General features: G+C 47.5%; 2 protein-coding genes across 15 annotated transcripts in view; one reads left to right on the top strand and one right to left on the bottom strand.

Moving 5' to 3' along the window:
* Nucleotides 1-8,492, top strand: part of CSE1L (chromosome segregation 1 like) — a 49,225-nt gene extending 40,733 nt beyond the window's left edge. For all 3 annotated transcript variants that reach the window (XM_004746239.3, XM_004746242.3, XM_004746240.3), the window contains exons 17-25: nt 1,108-1,205; nt 2,715-2,865; nt 3,009-3,217; nt 3,613-3,710; nt 3,807-3,892; nt 4,317-4,398; nt 5,651-5,797; nt 6,750-6,981; nt 8,059-8,492. In XM_004746239.3, the coding sequence (XP_004746296.1) occupies nt 1,108-1,205; nt 2,715-2,865; nt 3,009-3,217; nt 3,613-3,710; nt 3,807-3,892; nt 4,317-4,398; nt 5,651-5,797; nt 6,750-6,981; nt 8,059-8,148 (1,193 nt within the window). In that variant the 3' untranslated portion in view covers nt 8,149-8,492. The remainder of the gene's footprint in view (nt 1-1,107; nt 1,206-2,714; nt 2,866-3,008; nt 3,218-3,612; nt 3,711-3,806; nt 3,893-4,316; nt 4,399-5,650; nt 5,798-6,749; nt 6,982-8,058) is intronic.
* Nucleotides 8,493-17,285: 8,793 nt separating this feature from the next.
* STAU1 (staufen double-stranded RNA binding protein 1) overlaps nt 17,286-23,562 on the bottom strand; it is a 56,823-nt gene continuing 50,546 nt past the window's right edge. For 11 of the 12 annotated variants that reach the window (XM_045082108.1, XM_045082109.1, XM_045082111.1 and 8 more), the window contains 6 exons: nt 22,594-22,740; nt 21,270-21,345; nt 20,756-21,075; nt 20,051-20,173; nt 19,197-19,282; nt 17,286-18,607 (listed from right to left, as the gene is read on the bottom strand). In XM_045082108.1, coding sequence (XP_044938043.1) covers nt 18,592-18,607; nt 19,197-19,282; nt 20,051-20,173; nt 20,756-21,075; nt 21,270-21,345; nt 22,594-22,740 — 768 coding nt within the window. In that variant the 3' untranslated portion in view covers nt 17,286-18,591. Of the gene's footprint in view, nt 18,608-19,191; nt 19,283-20,050; nt 20,174-20,755; nt 21,076-21,269; nt 21,346-22,593; nt 22,741-23,562 lie in introns of those variants that run through there. The other variant, XM_045082112.1, reaches the window with a different exon arrangement.

Raw genomic sequence — 23,562 nt, 5'->3', positions numbered from 1 at the left:
GTGTATGACTCAGGAAATGCAAATCAGACAGACTGTCCCTGATGCCGGGTCCGGCCCCCTGGGGTATAGGGTGTGTGTGTGTGTGCACGTGTGTTTATATGTGTGGATAAGAGTGGGTCTCGGTGTGTATTTGTGTGTGTCTTCGGCACCATACATCTCCCGACGGCGATGTGTGACTGCTGTCGTTTAACGTCTGTTTCTGCGGGGTTAACGAGTCTCGTTACTGTGCTCCTGGGGTGTGCGAGAGCACCCGGAGGTAACACCCGTTCAGCGGTACCGTTGGAGGAGTGAGTGAACGGACTCTGCCAGCCGAGGAGGGGCACTGAGCCATCCTCAAACCCCTTGACCCAGCTCAGGGACAGTTTTCTCTAGGGAGGGATGCCCCGTGCTCAGCTAGCTGGGAGAGGAGTCTGGCTCAGGTGGAAGAAACATGCTCAAATTTAGGAGGCAAAAGAGGCTAACTTTCTTTCCTCTGTGCCTGACATGCAGTGACCGCTGTACTTGGTAAATATCTGTTCTACTTGTGCCGAACAATTATGTACATTTTTAGCTGAGTAATGTGCCTGTTGCCCGTGCCGCATGTTGTTAAGCTTCTGTTGATGAGCTGTGTTCTTGTAGCGTGGACCCTCTGTAGCTTTTTATGTGTTTTTAGATTTTTCTCGGGCTCCCAGTCTCTCTTTTTGGAGGGAGACGGGCGGATGGTCTTCTCTCAGGTTTTGGTAGGCTGTGATGTCGTCCTTTAGGCCAGGGCTAAACATCACTTGCCACCGATTTTCTAGTTCAGAGCGGCTGGGGACTGTGCTCCCTTCCAGCTCCTCCCTTCCCCCGTGTACCACTTCCTCTTGCTCAGTGTTTGCCTCTTTGGTCACTCAGTATTTCTTAGTGTCCCTTTTTCCTAGTAAGCTGTAGGCTTTCTGAAAGCTAATTGGCGCAATTTTGAAAGGAAAGGCAATTTAGATTGTTTTTAAATATAGAGAGCTATCTGGGGATTGCTTAAGGGTCTTAAAATTTTGGTGATGAGTTTGTGGACTGTTTTTGTTTTTGTTTTTTCCTAACCACTATTTTGTTTTGAATTTTAACTATTCTTGCTGTTTTTATATTTTACAGCTATCATGAGAAGTTTTTCCCTCCTACAAGAAGCCATAATCCCCTACATCCCTACCCTCATCACTCAGCTTACACAGAAGCTATTAGCTGTTAGTAAGGTAACAAGACCAGTTTTAAAAGTACAGTTGATTTTTAACTTATACTCTCAACTGTTTGAGCCTCAGAGCTCTCTGGCAGTGGGTCAGGCTTAGGAAAAGTTCTCTGGATTCTTGCTGACCAACAGTTAAGTACCTTTAAAAGTTTGGAGAGGTATTAGATTGGAGACATTGCAGCACTTATTAAGTATACACTTTATTAAGTGTAGGCCCAGAAACTTTAAAATGTTTCATTTGAATTATTCTTATTTTTTTTTTTTTTTAAAGATTTTATTTATTTATTTATTTGACAGAGAGAGAGATCACAAGTAGGCGGAGAGTCAGGCAGAGAGAGAGAGAGAAGCAGGCTCCCGCTGAGCAAAGAGCCCGATGCGGGGATCGATCCCAGGACCCTGAGATCATGACCTGAGCCGAAGGCAGCGGCTTAATCCACTGAGCCACCCAGGCGCCCCTGAATTATTCTTATTTAAAAAGTAACATGTTTCACTGAATAAAATTGAGAAAATACAGATAACTGATCTGAAATGATCTTAGATGGAGGAAAGCAGGCTTTGTACCAAGTGGACACAAAAAGGGCTTACTCCAACTTTTATAAAATGGTGCCGTCCCTTGTGCTGGGTCTCCTTTACTCTTATTTGCCCCAAGTAAAGTCCATTCCTTTGATCAAAAATTTCATAGATATTTTGATTCATATTCATTAATACTGAGACTTAGAAAATTAAAGGCAGCTTAAGGTTGCCAAAATTCTTTTTGAGAGACCTGTTCCTAAATATGGAAAAAGAGATAAATTTTTAGAACTATTACAGGGACTTTGGATAACTGATCATTTTCCCACTGAGTTCTGGTAAGGGTGTTGGACTGCTTTGAACCATGGGTGATTGAGAGAGAAGAGACATTGGGTCTTCCCCTGTTCCCCACCTGAATCTTCTGAGTTCATCAACTGCGTTTGGTAGCCTTCCAAGAAGGATTATTTGATGGAAAATAGGATTATGTTGCCTTAAAAATTGAAAACCACTGATAGAAAGTAGTGTCACCCTGTAGATACAGATATTGAGACCTACAGAGGTGAAGGCTTGCCTAAGGTCTCACATAAGGCTCGTCCATAGCCAGGACTTACATGTCCCTGCTCATTTCTTCCACCACTGCTTACAGAGATGGCTCTAGGAGAGCACATGGGTTTAAGACAAGTTCCTCATAGCCCTGGGAACTGAAGCTTGTGTGGTCATCTCCCTGTGACTCAAGTTATTTTTCATAGTGGACTTTTACCCATTAAAAAAAAAAATCCAAAGAAAGAGGCATTAGTGTATATTGTTTATTTTCTGAATCTTAAAGTCCATATAAAACTTTAACATATATGCAGGCAAGTATAATTGATGTTTTTTTTTAATACTGATTTTTTTCAAAAGAGGGCCTCTCATTGTGCTCTAGAAAAGATAGGTGTGTGTGTTTGGGATATTTAATACAGTCATTTGAATTACTGGAGAGCGGTAAGCTTTCTGTTTTTAATTTCAGAACCCAAGCAAACCTCACTTTAATCACTACATGTTTGAAGCGATATGTTTGTCCATAAGAATAACTTGTAAAGCTAACCCTGCTGCTGTTGTAAATTTTGAGGAGGCTTTGTTTCTGGTGTTTACTGAAATTTTACAGAATGATGTACAAGGTAAGTTAAAAGAAGTTATTTTCTTTCTTACTGAATAAAGCTAGTAAAGTGGCTAATAAAATGCAGCCTGCCTCTGAGGTATGTGCCCTTTTGTGGGAGTCATTAGTTACAAAGCTGACAGCTGTTTTTACTTTTATCAACAGAATTTATTCCATACGTCTTTCAAGTGATGTCTTTGCTTCTGGAAACACACAAAAATGAGATCCCGTCTTCTTATATGGCCTTATTTCCTCATCTCCTTCAGCCAGTGCTCTGGGAAAGAACAGGAAATATCCCTGCTCTAGTGAGGCTTCTCCAAGCGTTCTTAGAACGTGGTTCAAACACGATAGCAAGTGCTGCGGCTGACAAAATTGTGAGTAGGACTTGTTTTGATGTAACTCATTTTGTAAGGTAGCAGAGAGAAACTGAGGATGCAGATTTTTAAAATTTTTTAATTTTAAAATATAACAAAGTAGTTAGTAGAAAATATTAATGTATATTTTATTACAATTAAATATCCTTTAATTATCTCCATGGTAGAAAATTAAAAAGTAGAGCCAGATAGGTTAATTTCAAGAACTTAACTTTAAGGCTTATAGTGATGGGGTATTTTCTCTCTCCACTTTAGAAGTAGGAACAAAAGCGAAAACGTTAATCGTTGTAGCATGCACCTTTTCCAAAACATCGTCTGTCAAATAACAGTGTCACTTTTGGAATAGTTAATCCTTGCCTCTTTAACTGAGTATAATTTGATCTAATTTGTTGTAGCCTGGGTTATTAGGTGTCTTCCAGAAGCTAATTGCATCTAAAGCCAATGACCACCAAGGATTTTATCTTCTAAACAGTATCATAGAGCACATGCCTCCGTGAGTATGAGTCCAACCCCTGCTGTATGATTAGCAAGGACTGTGGTTACTCAGACAATGCTGACTTATATATTGTTGCTTTTATACCTTCTTTAGTGAGTCCGTTGATCAGTACAGGAAGCAAATCTTCATTCTACTATTCCAAAGACTTCAGAATTCCAAAACAACAAAGTTTATCAAGAGTAAGTAAAATCAGGGCCCCTGGGTGGCTTGGTCGGTTAAGCATCTGCCTTCCGCTCTGGTCATGATCCTGAAGTCCTAGGATTGAGCCCTGCATCGGGCTCCCTGCTTGGTAGGAAGCCTGCTTCTCCCTCTCCCTCTGCACTCCCCCCCCCCCCCCCGTCTTGTGCTCTCGCTCTTGCTGTCAAATAAAGAAATAAAATCTTTAAAAAAAAAGAAGTGAGATCATTTGGCTCTTCTTACAGAAATAATGAAGGAAAGTAGCTAAAACCTTTAGCCTTTATGGTTACATATAAACGTTTTATCAGTTATAAGCTTTTTTCTGTAAAATATTTTAAGATGTTTGTATTCTCCAAATACTAAGTCACTTTCAAATATATTGTGTTCCAAAGGTTAGTTTCTGAGTTCTGCATCTCCTTTCAACAGGTTTCTTAGTCTTTATTAACTTGTATTGCATAAAATACGGGGCACTGGCACTGCAAGAAATATTTGATGGCATACAACCAAAGTAAGTTTGTTTTTATTACTTACGGTATTTTGTTTTGTAAAGCCCAAAAAAAAAAAAAAATAAACCCTCTTTTAGCACCAACCAGCATTTCTATTTTATGGATGGTTTTATAGTTCTTGGTGGAGCTACAGTATCTTTGTGGTTTTTTCAAAATATTCTTAGGACTGTTGAGTTGCAAATAAGAAAACCCCTGCAACATTTTTCTAACTCCTACCCCTGCCTTCTACACAGCTTGTGTTCTGCGTGATTTGGGATGGTTGGGGCTGTCTCCAGGAGCCTGTTTCTGTTAAAGCCATAGTGCGATTTTGCAGATGAAAGTCTTTGCTTTTCACTTAGTGTATATACAAAGAATCTAGTTAAGTGGGATTTCCCATTTCATAGGGAAAGGAAAGTTAGAAAAAAATGACAAGAGAAATCTTGGAGAAAAAACACAAACACAAGTGAGATCCATGTATTGGTATTATATAAAAAAAAAAATACCAGATCGACTGAGATGTAAAAAATGAACTAACCTGATAAAGTAGTACCAGAAAATATGGTTTCCAGCTGCAGAGGTCTATGAGGAAATTGGTTTCAGGAACTGCTAGTGGGTAAGGTAAATTGGTGTGCTCATATAAAGCAAAAACATGCACTCTTTACCTAGAGCATTAAAATGTCCAGTATCTTCGATACCCTCTGTTTCCACTTCAGGTACTTCTAGTGAAGTGGAAACTGAGGATTTTACATTGTTTAGTATCATAAAAAACTTTGCTTTTAGGATTGTTTGCAACAACATATTAGAATTGTTGGCTAAATAATTTTTATAATACAGCCATTAACATTTATATCCTTATACATATGTTAAGTACAGGATATTGGGAAGTTTATAATCCAGTAATGTTAAAACTAGTTATTACTGGATAGTGGTGTGATGGTTAATTCTTTTTCTTCTTTCTTTTAACTAATTTTTCAAAGATTTTTTGAGTAATTAAGCAACAAACCAAACCATGAGACAGAAAAGTGGCTGTAAAGATTTCACATGAGCACAGACTGTAGTATTTCACAGAAGTTGCTGGCAGCACTCGGCCACAGGGTCAAGGTTTGAGGTTTCTTTGTGGCTTTGTCATCTCCAGGTCTCTGCCATTCAGCTGATCAAAAAATAGTAGCCCTGTTATTTTGGATTTTATTCTATTCCTAAGGAGTCAGTGTAAATAACATCTAAGCATTTCACAGTTATTAATCAAAGTGATAGTTTAATATTCTATTTTAATAGAATGTTTGGAATGGTTTTGGAAAAAATCATTATTCCTGAAATTCAGAAGGTATCTGGAAATGTAGAGAAAAAGATTTGTGCAGTTGGCATAACGAAATTGCTAACAGAATGTCCCCCAATGATGGACACGGAGTATACCAAGCTATGGTAAGTACTCTATTACAGCTTCCTTCCCTTATGACTGCAAAATAAAACAAGCTTATTCTCCTGAGGGCTGAGAATTCGATTTTTTTTTTAAGATTTTATTTATTTATTTGACAAAGATCATAAGTAGGCAGAGAGGTAGTTAGAGAAGGGGAAGCAGGCTCCCCGCTGAGCAGAGAACCCGATGCGGGGCTCGATCCCAGGACCCTGAGACCATGACCCGAGCCGAAGGCAGAGGCTTAACCCACTGAGCCACCCAGGCGCCCTGAGAATTCGATTCTGATCACAGCTTCTCTACTAGCAACCATCAGATCCAAGACAGGACATGTGGGTCCTTTTGGGCCTCGAAAGGGGTTTCCTGATTCTTAACTTTATCGGAGGGGGTTCATTTGCCCCTTTGAGAATCTGGTGAAAGTCGCTGGTCTGCATGATCTCTAGGAGTGTTCATGACAGACGCCCAACTAATTGGCTTAAATCTTCAAGTGGAGAAATTGAATAGGCTAAAAGAGGATCTTACGTGCTTGTGCCCCGTGTTCCTGACTTTTCTGGACATGTTGCTAGAACCTTGCCTCATTTTGGGTTCGCTCAAGCACACTTCCAGAAAGGGATCTGATGATTTGAGGCCCGTTTCTTCTAACTTTTAGCAGCAGTGAATCCCTGGTTTGGGGATTCACGGCCTTCTGCTTGGGCAGTGGGTCACACAGCCAGCTGGACAGCTCTGGAGACGGTGTTAGTTTCCAAAAGGGAAATTGGCATGCTGTGGCCAAAAAGAAGAGCAGAGCGGTGTTGGAGGATGGTGTGGGAACCGGTGTCCGTCCTCCATTTCAAAGGTCCCTTCCACCTCTTGAGACTGTGGCTCTGTGGTTTGTGTCTCTGAGGAGTTGCTGCTGCTGCTTTAGATCTTCAGAAGTGTGCGCTTATTAATCTTTTGTCTGCTTGTTTGCTTCAAATCCAGGACTCCTTTATTACAGTCTCTGATTGGCCTTTTTGAGTTACCGGAAGATGATACCATTCCCGATGAAGAACACTTTATTGACATAGAAGATACACCAGGGTATCAGACTGCCTTCTCCCAGCTGGCATTTGCTGGGAAAAAAGAGCATGATCCTGTCGGTCAGCTGGTGAACAACCCCAAAATTCACCTGGCACAGTCGCTTCACAAGCTTTCTACTGCTTGTCCAGGAAGGGTGAGTGTGTTGTCCAAGAACTCTGATTAACGAACCCCTTTCTGGGAAGGCAAGAAGGTACTATTAGGCCTTAATTTTCTTTAGTTAAAATGATGTGTGCCATAAGTAGATTTTAAACAAATGACTTTTGGAATAAGGACAAAGCAAGAGATTCAACGCCCCTCACCTCTCTACACTTTTTAAGTTTTATTTATTTATTTAAGTCATCTTTACACCTGACATGAGGCTTGTACTCACAGCTCCCAAGATCAGGAGTCACATATGCTCCGACTGAGACCGCCAGGCACTCTAGAAGTCTTTGAATAGAAATGTAGTTATTTCCCAGAGTGAAATAATTCTTCTGTTAAAATGTAGGCTTTTTTTTTTTTTTTAAAGATTGTATTTATTTATTTAACAGATCACAAGTAGGCAGGGAGGCAGTCAGAGAGGGAAGAGGAAACAGGCTCCCTGCTGAGCAGAGAGCCCAATTCGGGGCTCGATCCCGGGACCCTAAGATATGACCTGAGCCAAAGGCAGAGGCTTAACCCACCGAGCCACCCAGGCGCCTGAAATCTAGGCTTTTTTTTTTTTTTAATTAACTGCAGCATACTCAAATACTGGATTATGGAGTAAACATAATGGCTGGAGAGTTGTATTATCCAGCACTTTTTACAGAGCCTTGTAGAGTGAGAAAAACGTGTATTTTTCAGTGTTTCTTATTATGGCAGCATTCAAACTCCTAGAAACCAGGTAACGAACCTTCACACACTGACCTTCGAACATCACCAGTATCCCGCCCTTCTTGTTGCACCGGTTTCACCTGTAGGTACTTAATCACGCATCCCTCACCAGTAAGGACTTTGTTTTTTTAAATCCCCACAATGCCACTACCACACGGAACAGCAGTGATGGCCTACGGCTCTGCTTTTTAGACCTGTCCAGATATGAAGGCATAAAGCAGCTGAGATCTCAAGCATCCCTGCGGGAGGGCCTGGTGGCTCACCGTCCTTCCCCGACTCTGGCAGTGCTCCAGAAGGTGGGGCTTGTGTTGGCTCGTTAGGATCTCCCGACAACCAGCGTGTTTCCAATCTCTCGTAGGTTCCATCGATGGTGAGCACCAGCCTCAATGCGGAAGCGCTCCAGTATCTCCAAGGGTACCTTCAGGCGGCCAGTGTGACGCTGCTTTGAACTGCCTTTTCCATATTGGCTAAGCCCAGGATGGTTTCTGAGGAAATCACATAGACGTCTGAGCACAGCTGCATTAAAGCAAGTTTTCCTTTTGAACTTGTCACAAATTCCATCTTCTAAAGAATATTAAATGTTGCTTTAAGCTGAACCGTGAGCATATTAGATGGTTTGTGTGATCATAAGTAGAAGTGGGGGACTTTCAAGTTCGCAGCTTCCAGGGACAGGTGTTAGTTCAGTATATGACCATGAGTTGAGCATTTGCACTGTTGGGTTAACTTTAAAATTTTGATGGACACTGAGCGTGGAGACTTTTTTCTGTTACTAAATCGTTTTGTTTTGAGGCATCATTTGTGTTTCTTCTTCTTTGTATTTTTGTCTGTTTCCTTAAGCTTTTATTGGAAATGTGAAGTAAGTAAAGAATCACTGGTGTAACTTGCCAAGAAACGCACATTTCATAGTTTTAAATCTAATCAAAAAATTTTTTTAAAAAGCCCTCAAATATGTATCTAAAAATACCTTGAAGACCAGGTTTTTGGTGCTGATACTATTATAATGAATTTCTTTAAATAACTGAAATTCAAACTCAGATTACTCTTTCCTTACCAGGGGAAAGGGAACATTGACATAGGTTTGGGGCTTTTCTGTTTCAACTTTTCTGGACCTGTTTCTAGGAGGCAGCATGAACTCTGGGCCAGATGGCTCCCTCTGTAATTGGGGAGAAAGGCCCTGCCTGACTTCATGAGGCGTACGTTGGGCAGCACAGGTGTTTGCCCCTTCGAGAGTGTCTGTCATGTTAGCATGTTAGCACCTGAGGTCTGAGATGAGCCGTGGGAGTGGGTATACACTAGCAAACAAGGCTACCTGGGCAGGTTCTAGAACAGTTCGTTTTTAGGAAGTAATCAGACTATCACAACTGAGGGGCATAGTTTACTTCTGCTGGAATTGTCCGTTTGGTGCAGATTAAACTGAAATCTCATTCTGCACAATTCAGTGGTTTCTTTTAAAAATCAGGCACCTGACTTTGGATGTTTTTCTCAACACATGTAGTGTGTGAGAAACCCTCCAGCTTAGCCAATGAAAGTGTTTTTGTACTAGTGTACTCTATTTTTGTCTTGCCATAGTAATGGAAGCATTAAATCATATGTTACTATTTAAGTGATCAGGACAGGATACTGAGATAGTATTGGGATCTACCTTTTTTTTTTTTTTTTTAAGATTATTTATTTATTTATTTGACTGAGAGAGGGAGAGCGAGCACAGGCAGACAGAGTGGCAGGCAGAGTCAGAGGGAGAAGCAGGCTCCCTGCAGAGCAAGGAGCCCGATGTGGGACTCGATCCCAGGACACTGGGATCATGACCTGAGCCGAAGGCAGCTGCTTAACCAACTGAGTCACCCACGCGTCCCAGGATCTACTTTTGAAGTATAATTTAATACAGGTAAGAAATCAGAATGGAAAACAGTTGGTGATGAGGGTTTCTGTTTGCTGCCTACCTGATCTCCCAGAGTGGCACAGTTCGGGTAAAGCTCTGGGTGAACAGTTCAGTACCTACACCGCAGATGCTGCCGCAGAGAACCCTTGCTTCAGCGTCTCAGCCCCGGAGGACTGAGGTTGTGGACTTTTTCCTCAATACAACGGAGAAGACCGTTCGTCTTTGTAAATAACGCCTTTTCAAATAGTTTCTGAACAGAGAGACTGGCACCTTCCTTTTTCTTTGGCACAAGTCATTAATTCTGCTGAGGTTTAAAAATGATTTAAATGGAGGTTTCTTACTCCATCATCTAAGAGTTTACCCAGCTTTTAAAGATTTTGAGAGCTGGTGTGTAGTGAGTTTTTGACAGGCCTTAGTGACTTTCTCGGTGGTGATACCAGTTCATTGCAGACAGGAAGAGCTGGGCTCATACTTTGAGATCAGGCCAACCTGGGTTTGAATTATTCTGCACCTGACACGTGTGACCTTGAACAGATGACTCAGCCTCTCCACTTTGATTTCTTCTGCAAAATGAGAATAATCCCCTTCAGATGGTTGTGAGATATAAAAAGACATATGCAGAGTGAGTATTTTTTTTTTTTTTAAGATTTTATTTGACAGAGATCACAGGCAGAGAGGCAGAGAGAGGGGGAAGCAGGCTCCCTGCTGGGCAGAGAGTCCGATGCAGGGCTCGATCCCAGGATCCTGAGATCATGACCTGGGCCGAAGGCAGAGGCTTAACCCACTGAGCCACCCAGGTGCCCCCACAGTGCGTATTAATAAGTAAAAGCAGTGTTTGTTTAGGGTGAGCTTGGGGGCAAGTGGGGCTGCCTTGGAGGAAGTGTTTTTACTGAGCACTGCAGGACACTGCCCTGTCTTACTGGCAGTGTTGCCCAGTGTTGTCGTCCTGGGAGGGCAGAGGTGGAAAGACTTTCCGGAAGAGTCCTGGCCCCGGTAAGGCACTCACTCCCAGGGTAGCTGGAGATAACGGGGAAATGTATCTAACCTGCAAGTTCATCATGAGAATCTCTTGCTGGGCCCATGGATTCTTTGTTTGCGTGCATCTCCCCTTTCAACAGCTTGATTTTTAAAAATAACGTTTCTGACTATGAACGTATTTTCTTTGTTGGAAACTTGGTAAATACAGAAAAAATTTTAAAAATCATACTCCTACCTTTAAAAATCTTGGTTCCCCCCCTAACAGAGGTGAGATCATTTATGATAACAAACACTTACTATTTACTTTGGTAAATATCATTACCAAATTCAAAGACTAATTTATCATCTAACAGCCTATAATTATTTAAGTGAACATTTATGTCAGTCCGTTTCCTGATGGTGGAATTACAAAGCAGTTGTCCTGTGGAAAGATCCATGCCAATTCCTGTAGCACAGCCCGACCCACACTGGTCCCTCTGTCTCTTGTGTGCCGCAACCAGTTGGGGTTTAATCCAGCTGTTACACATGTGTGGTTGTGGAGTGACAGCTTTCTACCTTCCACTTTCTGAGGCAGCAGCTTTCAGCTCCTGGGGCCGTTAGTTCTTCCCTATCTCAATTGGCAGATCACCCTCCCTGCTGAGAAGAGTGTCTAAGACACACTTCTAGTATCCTTTTTTTTAATCCATCTTCAACTTTGGCCACTGTTTCTTGGCTCCTCAGTATTGATGATAAGGTCACTCTGATGCGGCCACTTTCCCGTGACTGTCACGCTGTCGCAGGAGAGGGCACTCCCGTTACGCGCAGTAGCCCCTTGTCCCCTGGGCTTTATCTGTATGTCTCTTTTAAAGGGGGGAAAAATGAGAAACGGTACTTGAGCCTGGGGCCGCCCTGGGGAATGGTGAGGGGTGGCCTTTTGTAGGGCAAAGGTGCTTCATGGACCCGTTGAGAAAAGCTTGAGGTCATTTCCAGTGGATTCTCCACAAGAGCTAAGGAGCCCTGGTTACAGCTACAGGAACACACTGCCCTGGGGGCCAGCTCCTCCGGCCACCCACCTGCTGTGGGGTTGCTGTGTGACAGGTGGTAAAGGCTGTTTTGAAATGCTCACATGTGGCTGGAGAAGGGAGTCATAAACTGTAAACTGTATGAAGTCATTTACCTATTTCTGGGTTTCCTCCCTTCTCAATTAGACGAGAGAGAAAAATGTGGCAACAGGAAAGCATGGTCCACGCTTAGAGCGAGCCCCAACGGGCCGGTCGGTGCTGCATAAAGGAGTCCGTCTAATGGGGAAGTGGGAAAGCTGAGGAGAAAAGCAGCAAATTTACCTCGCATCAGAAAAAGGTCCATCTCCTTGTGAGAAGTTAGGTCACTCCTTCTGGGTCTAGAGGGCATGGGATGACCGCTCCCAGGGAGCTGGCTTTCTAAAGCGACATTAGCTGACAGGACCTCCCGATGCATCTCCCAGGTGAGTCCACAGGGCAAAGGCCCAGCGTCCACCAGCCCTGCCCCTCAGAGCAGGCTTAGTGTCCTAGGAAGGCCGGCAGCCCCATCATTAAGGTCCCAAGAGGAGGGAAGAATCGCTGCTCCGGTGCCTGCTGAGCATCCTGGTCGGCGGAGGCTGCACGAGCCTCCCGAGGAGCAGCAGGGCCGGGGGTGGCAGACCGGAGCCGCCCGCCACGGGCTGTGCATCCCAAACCCCCAGCCACGCGAACACCTCACCCTCCACTCTGATCCTCCGCCGCACCAGTCCTCCCAGTGGCCTTAACAGGCTTCACAGGAAACTGCCTTCAGTCCCAAGGACAGACTGGCTCTGAACTTGGACTCCAGCGCCAGGGGAGAAGGGTATATCTGTAATGGCGGGGCCGGAGGTGCCCTCTTTTTAGTTCAAAGGCAGCATTTCTCAACATGATCCAAAGCATTTGTGATGCTATCGAAAGGAACAGCTATCATTATTATTATCAGGACTATAGCTCTGTAGTCTACATTAGAAGAAACCCACGAGTGGGTGCCTGGGTGGCTCAGTGGGTTAAAGCCTCTGCTTTCGGCTCAGGTCATGATCCCAGGGTCCTGACATTGAGCCCCACGTCAGGCTCTCTGCTCAGTGGGGAGTCTGCTTTCTTCTCTCTCTGCCTACTTGTGATCTCTGTCAAATAAATAAATTCTTAAAAAAACACAAAAGTATGGAATGGGACCAGCAACCTTTTAACAGCCCTCCCCCATGTCAGAGGATGCTCCGTGCTTAAGTTGGTGGGCAGTGAGGAGAATAAAGGGAAGTAAAAGTGAATCGACCGGAGACGTGGACCTGGTAAAGCTGTGCGCTGTGCTGGGGAGTGGCACCCGGACGCCTGCTGGCCTCAGAACTAACAGGTGCGAAACGAACAGCTCTGGTTTTACACAAAGGGAGACAGAAGGCTAGGAGGAGTCATGGGTCTCCATGGATCTCCCAAAACTCACCCACTTGCTACAGTTCCAGCGGAGAAAGAGACAAAGTCTTGCTCTCACGGAATCGATCACTATAGCTTTTCTTGGGAAAGCTGCGGTGGCCCGGGGCCTGGATCCCCGTGGAAGACGTGAGAGCTGGAGAGCCCAGAACGAGCATGATTCGGACTCCACATCTCGGGCACAGAATTGGGCAAAGTCCTCTCCACCAGCCCCGAGTGGTTGCCAGCCGGCGGACCAGGAGCCGCGGGCTAGCGTCCGGAGGAAGAGCCGCAGGAGGGAGGTACGAGGCACTTCCAGCACAGGCGCTACGAGGAGCCACTGACGTGTATTGTCTTAATGGGGTGAGAGAAGGGACCTCCTCACTCAGGTGAAATCCTCTGAGGTCTCAGCAAAGCGGTGACAGGTCAGGACTGATGCCCGGCCGGTAGCTGTGCCTGTCACGAGCTCTCACGGTCTAGTTCACGGTTCAGCACACGGCCCTGCCCCCTCAGAAGGCGCAGACCGACCAGCTCCTCTGCCGAATGCAAGTTCTCGTCCCCCTGCGTGGCAACCCTGCTCTTTCGGGGGGCGACGTCCTCGCAGCACAGACACCTCCCCCCAGGCTATCTGCCCTCTACCAAGTTTCCTCGGGCAGGCCCTTGGAAACGCACCTGGCCAAGGAGAGCAATGACAAAGGTGGTCACACCATTGAAAGAGTCGGGACTTTCAGGGGACAGATTTGCCACCTAATCCTCTAGGCCCTAACTCCCAAACTCAGCCCCAAACCGGCATATCCCCTGCCCTAGCCTAATGGAGGTCTGTACCGTTCTGGTTTCCTGAGGTGGGGTCTGGCTCACCCTCCAACCCCATTTTCTTTTTCTTTTTAAGATTTTATTTGACAGAGATCCCAAGTAGACAGGCAGGCAGAGAGAGAGAGGAGGAAGCAGGCTCCCGATGCGGGGCTCGATCCCAGGACCCTGAGATCATGACCTGAGCCAAAGGCAGCAGCTTGAGCCACCCAGGCGCCCTCCAACCCCATTTTCATTGTTGTTGTCCTCGAGTCCAAGGAGCCAACCAGACAGGAGGGTCCCGCTAGGACCCAGAGCAGGTTCAGGCCCGCTCAGCACCCAGGACATGGAGGCTCGGACCTGCAGGGGGCAGTTGCACAGAACAACGGAGGCCTATGCAGCTTCCAGACCCTAAAAAGTCTCTGGCCGTTTCTCGGGGAGGCCTTTCTGGCAGCCAGCACAGAAGAACACAGTCTGAATGACAGGATCTGGTCGGGTCCTCATTCCAGAAGGGGACCAGCTGCTCGCTCACCCGTCCACGCTCAGCAGCATCAGATCAGGGGAGACTCAGCTGCTCCTGCCACAGCCTCAGTGTCAGGAGTCCGGTTCGGCGTTCGGGGGGGGGGTCTGCTTGCAGAGCCTCCCTCTGCCGCTGCATGTGTGCACGTGTGCTCACTCTTAAACAAATTGGGGCTCTTAAGCAAACTAGTACAAATTTCCTAAATTATATATAATTTTGCTAATAAAACATGGATGTCACTGAAATTACAAAATTAGAGTAAGTTGCTTTTACATTGAGTTTCACATATTCTCTCTCTATATACACATGCTCTGTATTCACTAAACGCAGCACAGCAAATAAAGAGAGGAGCAAGAAGTTCCAAGAAAACAGTTGCGCTGCTTTCGTGAATCGAAATCCCCTTGCCCCCCCCACCCCTGAGTTAGCCACTGCCATTTAGAACCCTCATTTCTTTTAAAAACCTATCGAGGAGGGCGCCTGGGTGGCTCATTGGGTTAATCCGCTGCCTTCGGCTCAGGTTGTGATCCCAGGATCCTGGGATCGAGTCCCACATTGGGCTCTCTGCTTCGGCAGGGAGCCTGCTCCGCCCCCCTGCCAGCCTGCCTCTCTGCCTACTAGTGCACTATGTCAAATAAATAAATTAATTAAAAACAAAAACAAAAAACCTATTGAGGAAAACAGGCTACCTTCTCCCTGCCGATGCAGCAATGTTCAAGTGGTTAAAAAATCCATTTATAGATTTGGAAATTTCAAGTAAAAATTTTTCTGTTTTTAAGGGCACATAGAACTATTTAAGCCCTAAAGCCAGAGATGGTAGTGGTGGAAGTTTCCGACGTTAAACTGCATGCGAGCAAGCAAGAGCTGTCCATCCCGCCCGGGGCCTGTTCTGAGCTCTCGGCCACTCCCGGACAGCGGCCTGCTGCTAGGAACGTGGGCAGCCTTCCTGTGGGCCGTTCCAGTCGCCGGAGCCCCTCTAGGAGGACCTGGCGTCCGGTGCAAAGCGACACACATCAGCTCGGCGAGCAGGGGAAGGAAACCCAGTATCAGAAGGGATACTTCTAAGAACTGTAGGTCACGTTCCTGTGGCTCAAGAAGGCCTCTGAAAAGCAACAAAACAGCAGCTCTGGGGAAATCTCTTTACTCACTGAAACCTCCCTTTGACAAGAGGCACCTTGCAAAGTCAAGACCTAACGCCCAGGTGATCGGGAGACCCACACTTGTCTGTCCCAAGGACAAGAGCCTCTCCCTTCTGAGGATCGACGCTCCACAAATCCCAAGACCCACAGTCTTCTCGTGGCCGACCCACAGCACCTGCGGTTATCTCAGACCTGCCCCTCCAGTGCCTTCCTGTCTCATTTTCTGCCTGTGGTGTGGAAACCAGAACCGCACGGGTTGTCCCCAGGGCCGAAGCCCCTTGTTTTGGCTCTAAGGTTCTTGTGGCGCTGAGAGAGCACACGGACCTAAAAGCATGCACCACCCCTTCCAGGCAGCTCTGTCCAGGCCTGTCGAGACTGGAGCCGGGGGCGGGGGGGACCTGCGGCAGGGCTCCCGCAGCGGCCAGGCTGATGAGAGTTTACAATCTATGAAACATTCAAGGACAGCTCTCCACAACAAAGATGCGCCACCCTTGAAAACCAGCCTTTCCAAGAAGGCTGGAAATCCGTGCACCGCCGCTGAGGTCAAGGGGAAACTTCCCCCTCCTGCAGCTTTGGCAGTCAGGGCTGAGCAGCTAACTACAAGGCGTGATTCACTTCGGAGACCGCACTGTCCTCTCCCATTGTCCTGTAGCGTGGCGGGTGCCGGTGGGCAGACGGAAGGCAGGGGACAGCGCTGGGCAGAGGCGCGCAGCATGCTCCCCGCAGGCCTGCGAGGCCACTGAGAAGTGGCAGGTGGCAAGAGGGGAGGCGGCGGCTGGCGAGGCCGGGAGACTGGCTACAGTCTTGATCCGGGGGAAGGTCCCAGGAACAGAGGAGGCTGCGAAGAACCCCGGGTGCTCGTAGCAGTACAAATGCAGAGCTTCCAAGTACATGGACACGAACCAGCTGAACGCGTGTATACGTGAACATGCACTTGTATACACGTGAACACGCACACGTGCACGCCTACGCACACAAGTATTTGCTTGCTGTCTGCTCAGAAGGCCTAGAGAACACCCAATAAAAGTGCTCCGAGTGCCCACATCTTGGTGGTTTTTGTTTCTCTGGCTTTTCTTTTTTTTTTTTTTTAAATCATCTTTTATGCCCAGCATGGAGCCCAGATCCACTGCACTGCGCTTGACAGACTGAGCCCAGCCAGGCGCCCGCCCCCCACACCTTGGTTTTCGGATGCTGCCGTCACCAAAGGGGACCAGCCCCTTGGAGAAATGGCGGACTCCAGGACTAGAGGAGGGAAACGTTCTTCCTTTCACTGGTTTCATCCCTGCAATGTTGACAAACCCCCTTCTGTCACTGAGCACTTTTCCACACCCTTCTGACCACATCGTCATTCTGGGAGTCCAACCCACAGGCCGGTTCGTCCGTGTGAACCACCTTTATGAGCATCTTCCAAAAACGAACCAGAAAGCCACCAGCCCACTCCTCAGCCAGGCCTGAATGCAGCGTCTCACCTGGACTCCGAGTGTGAGAACACCTGCTTGAAGCGAGGACACTCGGAGTGTCGAAGTCTGTCCTCCTCGGGCTCCTGTCTTTGGGTGACAGTGTCCAGTCCAGAGAAGAGGCACCTCCCCTCGCCCGGGCGCCCACGCGCCACTTCCGCACCCTCACTCGCCTCTTCCCTCACTTTAGTTACTGCTCGAAAGGACCAACAATTCATTAGTAGCTGTTTATTGATCAATGGTTTGATATAAAGTTATTTCAGATCTTCAGAATTTTGCCCAAACAGAAGTCACAAGCATTACAAAGTGTTTTTTTTTTCTTTTCTTCTTTAAAAAGGGTAGGAGGCAGGTTGGGAGGGGGCCAAGCTAGCAGTAGTGGCATTTGAGAATAAATTAACCAAAAAAAAAATTTAGTATTACCATTTATTGGTGACAAACACTAAGTTTTACTTACATTCCTTGGGGAGAAAAATCCCAGCGCAAACAATGAATCGAAGCGGTACTTAACTCGCAAGGCTACGGCGCTTTTCATCCGGACCGCACGCAGGACCTTAACTGCACACGCGTCTGTGCACAGTAACACAACGTCAAAAGCAACACAGTTCAGAGATAAACATGGGTCATTCTTCCATTCTTTTCAGCCCTACATGGAGATGTAATCAACAGTACAAAGCACTCAAGGAAATCCATCTGCGGGTGTACACGTCCTACACGGAGACCATATCCTGTAGTGTGTGAAAGCTACATGTCCTCAAGAGCCATATGTATATACACACAATTTTTTTTTAATAATCTTTAAAACAAAGATCAAAGTTCATTTGTTTAAGTCCTGTTGCATTAACAAAAATAAAATAGAAAAGGAACCAAATGATCATTAAAGTTTAAAATTCCTAAACTGTCCAATTTATACAACCGTGGGAGACTTCATCAAGGACTGAGAAACCAGGACTGTCTCAGCTAAACCAGACGGCACACAATTTGCATCACTGAAATGGTCCTGGATTAGTCCAATAAAGTCAAAACGTATAACCACATACACATGGATATGATCTTTGCTGATTAGATTACGGATAGAGTCAGTCTCAGACAAGTTTCTAAACTGTGCTATGTAACTAGATACAATTGAGAAACTCTCAGATGAAAATTTATATAGTGTCATTTCAATCAAAAGAAAATAATAAAACTAAGAATATGTATCTCTTTTGGGAGAGAAAGCAGTGGTGGGGAGGTGGGAGCCACGGGAGGTGGGGCCAGAGCACGCTAGAATGGTTAGTTGGCGCTGAGTAGGAAGCATCTGATTTTCTCTGGTGCTTTTGGCTCTGGGGCTGGTCAACGGCCCCGCTCCCCGGCGTGGGTGTCCAGGGTGTGTCCCAAGGGTTTGAGTGAGCCACTCCGAGAAAGTGCTCTCCTCCTGGTTTCCTTCGCATGGCCCAAACAGCAGCAGCCACAGCCGAGCACAGAGGGGCCCGAGGCCACTCAGCAGACCCTGCCGTGCCCCACAGCAGCTGCCTGTGTGTGGGGACAAAACAGCACCCGTGCGCACATCCACGGCCGCCTCCGTGTGTTCCCGCCTTTGTCACCACTGCCGCCTCGGTTCTTTACCCAGCACGTCTCTCAGCCCACTGGAGGTATCAGAAATTCCAAATTCTCAAAGCAGTTTCAGTATTTTCAGTATGTATGTTGGGGTTTTACAACGGTTCGTGGCCAGAAAAGGTTCAGCACCTCCCACACCTTCAAGGAAGAAGAAAATGAAAATGATGCCAGTTTTGGAATGTAAGAAAACTTAACCCATGTTAACAATGAGAAGAACACAGCAGACACGGAAGCCCAACAGCACAGGCCCCAGTTTATGGGAGCCCCGTGTGGCGCGTTGCTCAGGCTCTATGGCCAAGCGAAGAAAGCAACGAGGAGAGAGAGTGCGCAGTACGTGATCTCTGCGGGAAAAGGCAAATACAAGAAATACGGGACTGTACTTGCATGAAGAAACACCAGGAAAAATACGTAAGAAACTAATAAACACGTGATCTCTGGGTGGGGGCAGGGAAAGTAAGATGGGTGGGGGCTGTGCGGGGGGGCAAGACTGAGCACCCGCATCTCTGAAAATCACTGTGGGGTTTGGACCCTTTGTATGTATCACCTATTCTACTTGTTTTTTAAAAAGTAGAGCTCTGGCCACCACTTGGAAACCCTTCCGGGAAAGGGACAAAGGTGACAGAGGGGAGGGTCCCACTACTGAGTTGAGCACAACTCTCACTCCTGAGGTCTGAATGAATGCAAATGAGGAAGAGAACTGCCTTTCCGAGTAAATCAGCTCACTCACACAGACACTGGTCCATTTCCTGTTCTTGGCATCTCTGTACTCTGCTGGTCCAGCTCAGACAGCAACTTTAAGATGTTCAGTGCAGCCTAGCGGGGACGAAAGGAAGAGTCAGAGCACGACCGCCACCCCGGGCCACAGCACAGGGCACTGTTTGAATAGGGAGGCGAGGGACAAAAGAGCGAGTCCCACTAAACCACACTTTCCCTTAATATCTGAACTTTCAGTGTGAAGTACAAACTACAAAACAAATTATCCATGTTTCCCTCACTGGATCGCCACCTCTAATTTTGTATTTTCTTCTAGTATTTTTAACTTTATAGTAACTAGACCACACATTCTGTATCCTGCTATAAAACAAATGCCTGTTGTGTTCCCTTGCTAGAACACATCATCCCTAAAGACGTTAATTTCACGGATGCGTTATATTCCATCAGGAAGACATACCAGAGTTCACCCAGATTAATTTAATCAATCCCTTTTCTCAGTTTTGTGCTTCTCGTTAGGGTGTTTCACCTGAACAGCAGCCGGAATAAGGGGCTTTCTACAGCTGCCCGAACTTGGGCCTGTGGTCTGTGTTCTGGGAGGAGATGAATGGACACAGCGCATGGAGGCAGCCCACGGTTCAAGTCCCAAGTCCACCCCCCAGGTCAGCAAGGGAGGCGAAAAGCACAGAACAGGAGGGAGTGTCTCAAGCCAATATATTGTGATTAACAATGAAAAAGCAATCCAATAAACTAAGGACGAAATCTTCAAAAACATGCAATCTGTAAAACCACCGAAGTCGACGGGAGAGCCCTTCTCCTGTCTTCCCACGGCCAGCAACGGGCAGGCGCCAGGCGCACCGGGGAACGTACCATGTCATGGCAGGACTCCACGTCCTTTCCAATACCGTGGCTAATCAGAGGTGGCTGGGAGGAGCAATTGATAAGAGACACAAATTCGTTCTTGTTGTTTTTGGGGAAGTCTTTGTATTCAACCTGAGGGGAAAAGAACACTGTGAGGCCGGTGGGGCAGCGGCGAGCAGGCAGGGGCCCAGCAACCGGAGAGGACGCCTCCTCCTCCCCCTCGCCACCGGACGCGGCCCCAGCGCCTCCTGCTCAGTCAGCGAGGCTGCCCGAGGGGCCCGCTGCTAGAGGCACGAGGCGCTGCCCCAGCTCCCTACACCTGCCCAGAACCTAGATGTCCCCCCAGAATCCTGGTCTGGGGGGCCGGGGACACCAAACACGTGGTCTGAAAGAAGCCACGTCGTTTTCTGCCGGCAGAAAGGGTCAGCACACTGAACCCATTCCTGCTGTAACTATGCCTAAGATGAGGAGCTTTGTTACTACGGTGAGCTTGCTTTTTTTTTTTTTTTTTTTTTTTTTTAAGTTTATTATTACAGGACAAGGCGATTCTGTTACCATCCGGGCTTATCCCACACTTCCCTGAACTCCCTCCACCCTTCCTCCACACGGAGACCTGGATTTAATAAAGGAGGTCCGAGGCTCATTTGCTGAGAGAAACCCAAAAAAGAGGACTGCACTGAGGTCTAGACCACACAGCTCCAGCTTCATAGTTACCTGGAATCCCTGGACTCTGGAGAGATAGTCCAGCTGCTCAGAGGGTCTTGTAAGAGGTCCATGGGGTACGTGGCCTGAAGAGATGTTATTCTTTAAAATGGTCTCGGCCGTGGGCGAGGTGCCCCCATACAACAATTCACGGGCTATCATGGCAGTTACCGTGGCCTTGGCAGGATTCGGAGCTGCCCTGGTGAAATCTTTGGTGTGGTGTCCTTGACTGACTCCTACGGCCTGGGCAACCTCGGGCACCATGGGAAGAATCCCAGCGGGCAGCTGCTGATGACTCAGATAAGGCATCCTGAACTCGTCCTCTTTATTGCCTAGGGAGGGACGCGCAGACAGATCAGCACAAGGCCACAAGCGCCGCTGGGAGACATCTTCCAACCCGCCAGCCCTCCCTCGGAGCTCCCGACGGCCCGGGGAGGACGCAGAGCTCAACACCGCTGGTCACTCCAGGAACCATGCCAAGCCCAGAATCACATTCAGATCAAGACAGTATGAACATCACACTTACTAGTCCCATTTTCATCCCCAGAGCCAGGTTCAAAAAAGGTTACTTTTCTTCCATCCCCTGGTTTTTTTATTGGTGTCTTAAAAAGAAAAAAAAAAAAAAAAAAAAAAAGGCCATGAGTGTAAATCAAACTGTTGCAAAATTAGTTCCTACTCCCTGAAACTATACACACTCCAACCAGTATTAATTTTGGTTTATAACCATTTGAAATATGAAGGGGTCATCAGCAGAGAAGCCCGCCCCCACCCCACCCCCACCCACACGGACCCTCCTCACCCCCCTGCAGCCTCCTGACCCTCCCCCCAGCCACTCCTCCACCAGAGGAGGCTACCAATCCCCCTGAACTGGGGGCCGGACTCTGCTTGGCACTCACAGGAGGACAGGGGAACGTTTAACCAGAGGGAACCAGAGCTGCTGGACTGGTGGAGCCCAAGGTGGGGAAGGAAGCTTTTAGACAGAAGCTAAACAGACTCTTCGGGAACTAATAGCCAATTCAAAGAAAACGTGACATTTCCAAAGTTAAACAGGGTGGGGGGACTGTGATGAAAAAAATTTTTTGTCAACATGGGTTTCCTTTCTGAGAAGGTAAGGATGTTACGAATCCTCTACCAGATTCTGGAATGAAAAACCCAAACACCAAGTCCAGGCTCTGTGCCGATTCTCTGAGGAATGTCCACAGCCACAGCAGAGGCCACGGCCCGCCAGGACCTCTCAGCGCAAACAAGCTCGGTCAAGGACTTGCTTGAGGGCACCGCTTACCAAACTCAGCAATTTTTAGCTAGTGTTTAATTCATAAAGGAAGGAAGAATCCCGAATCTAAACTACGAATTTCGTTCCATCAATCACACTGTGTCGGTGTCCCAGAAAACCCACAGGCTGCTTCCCAGCTAGCAGAAGCCGGAGGCCGGCGGGTCTCTCCCTCGAGCCTCACTGGGAGAGCACCAGGGCAGCACTGGGAGAGCACCAGGGCAGCACTGGGAGAGCACCAGGGCAGCGCAGGCCCGTTCGTCCGCAGCCCCGGCGCCCGCCCGCGTCCAAGTGGAAAGGAGGGAGCTGCGCTCCAGCAAAGCGTCCCCGACCACACAGACAGGGAAACAAGAACGACTTAACCCAGAACCACACTCGGGGCCACGGACATGCAACCCCCCTTCTGACCACGTGCTAATGCTCCGAACGGCGGGGGCGCCGCTGGCGGGGCTCTTTTCCTGCCAGGGGGATGAAGCCTTGCCCTGAAGCTTGGCCCTGGAGGTGGCCAGAGTCCCCTAGGATGAGGCGAGGAGGTCATCTTGCCATTAGAGAGCAAGGACACAGAGCCCCGAGCAGTCACCTTCTCCTCTGATTTGAGGGCCGGCTTGGTGGGCTGAGCCTGCGGGACTTTGAAACCAAGGATCTCCAGCATGTTCTCGGCTGCATTGCGTTTGGCCACCTTCTTATTGGTGCCTGTTCCTTCCGCCGTATGGTTTCCCACCTTCACCTGCAGGAGGAGGAAGTCCGGACTCAGACCAGTGCTTACGCCTTCTGAGTAAAGACGGGTCAGGCAGCGGCGTGCGGGCAAAAGAACCCATCCGCAGCCAGAAGCTTCCCGGGGCACCCATGGCAGCCACCACAAATGCTCAGCACCTTCGAGCTGCTGTGCGCCACAGCTGCTGGTAAAAAGGAGATGACAGGGGCTCCTGGGTGGCTCAGTGGGTTAAGCCTCTCTGCCTTTAGCTCAGAACATGATCTCAGGGTCCTGGGATCGAGCCCTGCGTTGGGCTCTCTACTCAGCGGGGAGCCTGCTTACCCCTCCCTCTCTGCCTATTTGTGATCTCTGTCAAATAAATGAATAAAATCATTAAAAAAAAAAAAAAAAAAGATGGCAGCGGCTCAGAATGACTTTAACAGACTACAGCAGGGAGTTCCAAAACCTCCCCGCTTCCTAAGGAACCTCGCACTGACACTCATCTGTGCTTCTGAGGGTCTGTGCTCCCAGTGCTGAGTGTGCCGCCCGGCCAGGGGCCGCCTGCTTTGCCACAGGGGAGCATTTACCGCCCAGAAACCTGCAGACACCAACCAAGCAGCATGCTGCCTTCGGTGGCTGTCGCCACCTCTAGAGTTATGACACGGACGAAAGGTTAATGGCGGAGGCAGAGATGTAAACGAAGCTTACGAGCGTGTCCAGTCTGCACCCAGGGCCCTGCAACTGCACGAAAAAATGGGAACATTCATCCAAACTTTGAAAATGATCTGATTCAACCAAGTCACTCATCGTTCACAACTGAAGTGCCAATGTGTCTCTGTTTCACTTTCATCTTGT

This window comes from Mustela putorius, unplaced genomic scaffold (genome assembly GCF_011764305.1).
Source record: "Mustela putorius furo isolate JIRA1106 unplaced genomic scaffold, ASM1176430v1.1 tig00000592_pilon_pilon_pilon, whole genome shotgun sequence".
Taxonomy (NCBI): domain Eukaryota; kingdom Metazoa; phylum Chordata; class Mammalia; order Carnivora; family Mustelidae; genus Mustela; species Mustela putorius.
This window is presented reverse-complemented; position numbering and strand designations above follow the sequence as displayed.